Source organism: Sardina pilchardus, chromosome 13 (assembly GCF_963854185.1).
Source record: "Sardina pilchardus chromosome 13, fSarPil1.1, whole genome shotgun sequence".
Taxonomy (NCBI): domain Eukaryota; kingdom Metazoa; phylum Chordata; class Actinopteri; order Clupeiformes; family Clupeidae; genus Sardina; species Sardina pilchardus.
Genome location: NC_085006.1, coordinates 31,142,497 through 31,150,580, shown reverse-complemented (window position 1 = coordinate 31,150,580; position 8,084 = coordinate 31,142,497). Strand labels below are relative to the sequence as shown.

The window sequence follows — 8,084 nt, the reverse complement described above, 5'->3', positions numbered from 1 at the left end:
TCGCCCATCGACTGCGTGCTGCTGGAGTGCGGCCACATGGTCACCTGCACCAAGTGCGGCAAGCGCATGAGCGAGTGCCCCATATGCAGACAGTACGTGGTGCGCGCTGTGCACGTCTTCAGGTCCTGAAGTCCCCACACACACACACACACACACACACACACACACATGCATACACACAAGCGCATGAGCGAGTGTCCCATATGCAGACAGTACGTGGTGCGCGCTGTGCACGTCTTCAGGTCCTGAAGTCCCCACACACACACACACACACACACACACACACAAGCGCATGAGCGAGTGTCCCATCTGCAGACAGTACGTGGTGCGCGCTGTGCACGTCTTCAGGTCCTGAAGTCCCCACACACACACACACACACACACACACACACACACACACACACACACACACACACACACACAAGCGCATGAGCGAGTGCCCCATCTGCAGACAGTACGTGGTGCGCGCAGTGCACGTCTTCAGGTCCTAAATCCCCCCCCCCCACCCACACACACACACACACACACACACACATACACACACACACACACACACACAGCCCTGTGTGCCTTATTTTGTTACACACGCACACAAACACCCATAAACTGAATCCTGACCTTTGGTGCGACTCAGTTGTTTCCCCCCCCCCCGGCGATGGGACAAGGTTGTCCTTTTCTCCCCCCCCCTTCTTCTCTTCTTCTGCTAATGTCTATGAAAGGAGAGTGTGTGTACGTCACGCAGACAGCCTGCTCTGTCCAGGAGCTAGATAATGGCACTTTTATTGCTGGACTTTGGGGCCATGAGAGGCATGTTCTGTACAGTATGATGCTAAAGGTGGCGTGGCTGCTCCATGCTGCCAAGTCCACCATGCAGCCGGAGCGGGTTGGATCAGATGCACTCAACCCCCCTTCCCCCCCCCCCCCCCCACACACACACACACACACACACACACGTCCCCTGACAGCCACAGAGTGACTGAGGACACAACCAGGAAGAGGAAGTGTGGCGGTGTGATCTACACAGGCAGGAGGAGGGGGGGGGGGGGGGGGGAGGGACTCCAGAGCGAGCGAGCGCTGCGCCACGTGGGAAGATGGCCGCCTCGCTTGGTTCTAGAACAACGCAAAGCAACAGCTGACCCGCCGCTGCAGCTGCCGCTCACAGCGAGCGATCATGAGGACCGTCGTCAAGGATGACTGGATGACCATTTGTGCCTCGTGTGTGTCGTTTGTTTGTTTTGTTTGTTTGTTTGTTTGTTTGGATGGATGGTGTAAGCAAAACGGTTGCCAGCCTCTCTCTCTCTCTCTAACCTCTCGTCCCCGTTTTGCTTGGTACACACACACACACACACACACACAGACACACACACACACACACACACACACACACACACACACACACACACACACACAGAGAGTCCCTCTGCCTTAAGTGCTGGTGTGGTTGGCTCATGTTTCGGCCGGGTGGAATCGGCCGTCTGGCACACTCAGACATCCTCAGTTGACCCGCCGGCCCAGCCTGCCCACAACAGAGGAGCAGGAGAGAGAGAGCACAGGACACACACACACACACACACACACTCGCCAGAGGAGCAGGAGAAGAGAGTCCGCACAGAACACACACACACACACACACACACACACAGGAGGAGCAGGAGGAGAGAGTGAGCGCAGACGCTCGCGCTGATTTTGCACAACAATGACCCCTAAAACGGCTAAAGCGGAGCGTCTGCTGATGAACCCACAGAATGGTTAACGTGCATAGTCCTTGGGGCCTACTGGGAAAGTGTATTCCAAACGCACTTTTAGTCATGACACTGATGTCAGAGCTGTTATGTATATTTTTTTTTTCCCTCCCATTCGACTGGACTCCAACTTAGAATTCTACTCCGCTTGTCTTCTGACACCAAAGTGCCACGGAGAGGGTGTAAAAATACCCAGCCCCCCCCCCCCCCCCACCGTCCCGCAAGACCTGGTGGAGAGGTAAAGGCAGCGTTGTTCTTACTCACAGATGCAAAACAAAATCGAGGTCAGCTCATACGCAAGTGACGTTGTGGTCTGCTTCGTTCATCTCTTTTTGTCTCCTTTCTTGGTCATTGCCTGACGTTTTGCTTGTTTAGTGTCGTCTCCTACCCCCTGCCCCGGAGTCTGTGTGTGTCTTCTTGACGTGAATGTTTCTCGGCGGTGGCTTTTGGTGGGGTTTTAGTTGGTGATTTATGGCTTCTCTACCAGTCACCAGCGGTCGGCACCATTTCCACACCACTCAGAGAGAAGGTGGCGGCTCACCACTTTTCCACTGCTGCATCAGGAAGTGCTCTGTCTGTCATGTGTCTGTGCTCTGTCTGTCATGTGTCTGTGCTCGTTGTGTCAGTGGGGAGATTCCCTCAGCTCGTGAGCCATCTGGAAGTGGCCTTATATCATGTAAAAAAAAAAGCAAAAAAGAAAGAGCTTCCTGCATATTTGAGTGTTAATTTGTGGGTCTCGAGCTGCATAGCATTTTCCATGCTAATTGATAAAAGATGTGCTGAACATTTGCTAGTTATCTGCGACTCAGTGTGGGTTTAGTTTGAGAGGGAGGGAGAGGAAGACTATGGGAGAGGAGGGAGAGGAAGACTATGAACAACTGCACACTCATGTACTGCTACAGTACTGCTCGTGTGTGTGTGTGCTGGACATTTTGAATGACAGCCAAGCCTTCCTTTCATAGTTTCACATCCTTTCCCCTGTGTTGATCATGCGCAGTGCAGTCACTGTCCACACAGAGACACACACTCTCTCTCTCCCTCTCTCTCTCTTTACCCAAAGAGCCTCCATCAGCTTTGATCTGTGGTTAGGCTGTGGACAGCAGGCATCGGGCTGACCTGTGGAGTGCTAAAGGGCTACGTAGCGTGGGCTCGCTACTACCCAGAGCTGGCCTGAAAAGGGACGTGATGGGGTAGTTTGGACAGGGCAGTAGGTCACTGCTCCTCGTGTGCACTTCCTGTTAGCTGCTGCCGCCATTGGCCCGGAGCCGGCCCAGGTCAGGGCCACAACCTCTCCAGCGCGAGCTGCTGTTTGGTCTGCGCCCCTCTCTGCTTCTATCTATAGCTGCTGCATCTCAGATGACCGGCGAATGTCCATCGATCGCTTCCACCCCCCCCACCCCCATCCATTATTTTTGAAGACCTCTCTGACTGGCTATTGATCTGTAATTCGCCATGAGTGCAGTCAGACGAGCCGATGGAAACTTCATATGACGCCAGACTGAGGTTTTAGAAGTGTGCCTCAGAACTGGCCCTCCACCCAACCAGTGCCCCCCCCCCCCCCCCCCCCCTGACTGAGGCTTAAGAGATGCACCTCATGACCAGCCTTCCACCCAACCAGCAATGGAATGGACATCACATTCCAAGAAGTTGATGCACAAGTAGTGTGTTATAATAATAAGCACGTCCCTGCAACTTTTTAAACATATTTTTGTTTTTTTTCAGTGTTTTTGTTATTTTATTTTACCAATAAATCACGATTGAACCAAATAGTTATTCCAATTATCCCATAATTACTGTAGGCATTCATGTGGCAGACTGCAGTGGCAACTGTACAGTGGGAATTTCTAATCTATTAATTATGTACGTGCTGCTGTGACTTGTTAGATGATTTAATAAAACAAACAAACAAAAAAAACAATATATTTTCTCAATATTGGGACTGTGAATATCGTTAGATAATATGAAACCGAAGCAAAATACCGTAAACTGTTAAACAAAGGTTGACTTATTTTTTAATCATTGTTTAGTCTTTAGAGTTCATGCTGTACAAAGGGACTATCCATTACTCAAAGTTATTGATCTGATAGTTGTGTGAGCCAAATGTTCTAATTTCTTAATAAGAGCTAATGATTTATTTTTTTCTGAATAATGTGGAAATATTTTTTTTTATGTATCTGAACTACCGTTTATTTTCTTGTGTGCTCTTGTTTGACCATTTGATAATAAAAGTAATTCTATCACTTTGTTGTCACTTGATACTGGTGTCTCCGATGATCTCAACACGTTCCCCCATTGAAAACATCGGAACAGGTTTTTCTGGAGTCTGTATGGGTGTGTGATCATGTGCACAGAACCTGATTATGCTACTCAAGTCGTTAGCTGGGCGAAGGAGTCGTGTTTCTCTGTGGATTAACAGCATTTACCTCAGGAAGGTGAGGTTTCATTCAAGTGACTGCTTATCAAAAGATTCTAGAACAGAGCTCTGTTCTAGAATCTTTGCTGCTTATTGTTGTCTCTAAAAACACCAGCACCCAGTTGGGTAGTGAACAAGTCCCAGGGGTGTAGGAGCGTCCTCAGGTATCTACGCAGATGATGTAATGTTATCACGTCTCAGAGGGCTGGAACTGGGATAGAGGTTTACTGCTCAAATGAGCCTCAGTGTAGGAAGACACACCAACAAACCTGGACCAACTGTGTTCACCAGAGTTATACAGTCATTTCCTGCATATAAGCCGCATTGTGTATAAGCCGCAGGACAGTGTTTTATGCAAGTTAAAAGAAACAAAACCATATTAACTGTCCCCCCCCCCCCCCCCGTATTAACCTCATAGCTGAAGAAATGTTGCATAATCAATGTATAAGCCGCGGCTGATAGTCAGGAAATTACGGTAGAGCCGAGCCAGAAATACCCTAAATCTGGAACACTGACTTGTTTTTTTTTGTGGATATTTTTTCGTTCTTTTTTTTTTTTTGAGAAGTGCTAGTTCCACATTTACTTTACGTATTTGCGGATATGTGGACAATTCAGTCAGTTAATGTGGCATTGATGGAATGCCCCAGGTTTTTGTCGTTGCACGGAACTGAACTGGCTCATATCACAAACCAGTCATGGCACTGTTTGTCAAGCCTCTTGTCAGGAGAGAGGCGAGTTTGTCGACCTATGTGAAGTTTGACTCATATTGTATCTTCTTTAATGTGTATTACTGAGTTATCTTCCAATATTGATGAACACTTCAGCATTCTCATGTTGACAATCCTGAGTTATCTGTAGGGGTTACACATACTATGGAGAAAGTCCAATCATTTGGCCATAACTCCAGTTTAAACACTTGACTAATACCTCTACAGAAGACAAATCCTGTTATCTTGGAAGCAACTTTGTGTGTTGAAGGAGAGCAGCTAGCCAAGTGAAAGTCTCCAACTCCACTCTGGTAATATGCAAGTGACACTTTGGCCTTTCCTCATTGAGAACTCTAACTATGAACTGCGCAACACCGCACTCTAGTGGTCATTGTATATAAATTCACTTTGAATTATCTCATGTATGAAAACAATGAAATGATTCCAGCCTGCGGTCATGTCCTGAACCCACCCCATCTCTCTCTCCCACTCACTTCCTGTCTCTCCACTGTCCTGAAGTTACAAAGACAAAACCCTAAAACTAAAAGGTTACCAGATCCTAAACTAAGGGGAGGGGTGTGTGTGTCTGTGCATGCGTGTGTGCGTGCGTGCGTGCGTGCGTGCGTGCGTGCGAGAGTGAGATTTTGTTAATCAATTCCAACAGCACAGCGTTAAATGCCTTTTGTTTTGCAAAACACTCCTGGCCTAAAGACATGCTGGCTGGATAATAGGACCTGTTGGTCTATAACAAAACTAATTTGACCTACATTCGCGGAGAGGTTTGTCATTGAGGCTATCAATATCAACAGAGAGGAGGAGAGTGATGAGACACCTGAGGCTGCATGGTGCAGTGAAAGAAATGTTTGAATTTGAGTTTCCTACATTTCTATAATGATTTAAAATGTAATCAGTGTAACTCTAAATCGCAGCGATTTAAATTGTACCTCATACATAAACATATAGGCCTACATACTGTATACAACGAGGCCTACATATATTTAAATATCTAATCCACCATTTATTCCACAGCACATGGCACACTTTGCTCATGCAGAGTGTGTTCTATTTGGTTCATTATATCAAAACGTGAGTTTCAAGACGTGGACTCATGAACTCATGATGTGCAAATGATTGAGTTATTGTTATTGAATGCTAATACTCAATATACAATCAATCAATACACAACAGAGAGAGAGGCAAGTTGCTTGTGAACTGTGTCTTCTTGTCAAATCAATCATGACATTCCAATCGAGGCTACTTGGACTATTTTTTTGTTTGTTAGGCCTTAGATGACTCTGAAATAATAGATTTTACATGTAGCCACTCACATATTGCAACATACATAAAATAATACAATCATTCAAATAATCAAGTTCCAATAATTGAAATAATACCATACAATTATCGAAAGGTTAGTCCTACGGGCGGGCCCGTACTAGGTCCTCTTTCCCTCTCTTGCTAACTGTAATTGGAGCTTGGCCATGCTGCTATGCCCTCAGCTCCTGTTGCAGCCCTCACCTGATGCTCTCACCTTATTTGGCCAGCTGCAGGATTCCCCGACGTGAACTCCCCTCTTTAGCCAGGGCATGTGAAGCGGCCGAGTGGGCCTCTAGCTTCTCTTTGTCCTCCTTCCTTTTGTCCTTTGGACTATTCTAGAACAGAATCGGAGGCCAGAAGGAATTCTAATGGAGTTGCACAGCATTCCGACATACAATCAAGTCAAGGCCAAAACTCCATAATTAAATGGGCCCCAATTCACGGTCATAGGCTAATGTTTTGTATATTTTTATGTCTTAAGTTACAGCACCTCAAATTCTTCCATCAGCCATCAGCTGAGGGAACTTGGAGACAACGGCTTAAAATTGCTGCAAAACAGCTACTTGTGAGCATTTTGCTTTGTAGAACCAATGCAGATTTATCAATGGGCCTCCCTTTCATCATCAGTGTTAAGAGCACCCACAGTCGGCTCTAAAGTCAAGGAGTTTTTTTTTTTTTTTTGGGGGGGGGGGGGGGGGGGTTCTCAGTTGTGCATCTGCACAGTGTGCAGCCTCCAACCCAGTTTGGGTGTAGATGAGTTGGCGTTGAGTGTCATGGTAGCTAGCTGGTACATATAGCTGTGCAGTAGGCTAACGGCCCCCGATGCCCTCCAGATGGGGAGAAAAAAACCCTGAAAACAATCAGTGCTACCTACAGTAGATTGAGCTGCTGCAGCCAACAGGTTGAACAGCCAGGCAGCTGCAACGCTACGATGGGGGGCATGATTTTGAATATGCCCCCAGAGTGCAGCAGCTGCCTGGCTACTCTAGGTGTTGGCAGGGATGAAAATATCAAACACCCTAATTTAAAGTGTATCAAAACAAACGACTAAATACCTAGCCACACATGTAGGGTATCAAAACAAAATACAAAAAGTACTATAAACTCTTTAAAGGGCGCATGATATCACTTTGCAAATATCAAATCTATTTAATCTTTCATCAGTAGGCCTACACCCTGCAGGGTAACCACAGAACCGGTTCCATGTTCCATGTCTTCCGATTGGATGATTAAAATTCTCAAGAAACTAAGCGGTTGGTATGAGGGAGTGTATTGTGTGTGTGTGTGTGTGTGTGTGTGTGTGTGTGTGTGTGTTTGAGCAACCTACTGTACAAGTCACTCATCTTGCACTGGATCATCTTGAATATGATCACAACAGGTCTGCGCAGTTAGCACCAGTCTGACTACAAAAATGCACACCTATGAAGTAAAAATGCACACCTATGAAGTATTTTGATACTAAATACAAATGCAAAAGACAGGATGCTATTTTGTATTTGAAAAACGCATTTTATATGTCTATAACTATTAATGTCAGTCCTAGCCTATGGTGACATTGTGCAGTCCCTTCCACGCTGAAATAACTTGATGTAGGCTAGCCTAGTTTATAGTTCACTATGTTTTATGATGGGTTCAGAACTCAACACAGTAAACTTAACCAAAAATGTAGGATGCCTTTCCTCTATGATAGGAGGCAAGACAATGCCTCATTTTGTTTATAAGGCATAGGCTAGGCTTTTTACCTAACTTTTCTTCTGAACATAAAATCAATCTGCCACAATTGCTTCATGGTGATATTAAACACTGCCTGTTCCTGGCTTTTGGCTGAAGCAACTCAAACTAGCTGTTGACTTTTCTGTGGAAGTGTTTTGTGTTTAGCCTATGTCAATTTTGATCCAATGTAAC

At 46.2% G+C, this 8,084-nt stretch overlaps 1 protein-coding gene across 3 annotated transcripts in view; it reads left to right on the top strand.

The window, feature by feature from the left end:
* The window catches only part of rffl (ring finger and FYVE-like domain containing E3 ubiquitin protein ligase), a 31,627-nt gene extending 30,602 nt beyond the window's left edge, over window positions 1-1,025 (top strand). For all 3 annotated transcript variants that reach the window (XM_062553372.1, XM_062553373.1, XM_062553371.1), the window contains one exon: window positions 1-1,025. This exon is cut by the window's left edge and continues 53 nt beyond it. In XM_062553372.1, coding sequence (XP_062409356.1) covers window positions 1-129 — 129 coding nt within the window. In that variant the 3' untranslated portion in view covers window positions 130-1,025.
* The last annotated feature ends 7,059 nt before the right edge of the window (window positions 1,026-8,084 follow it).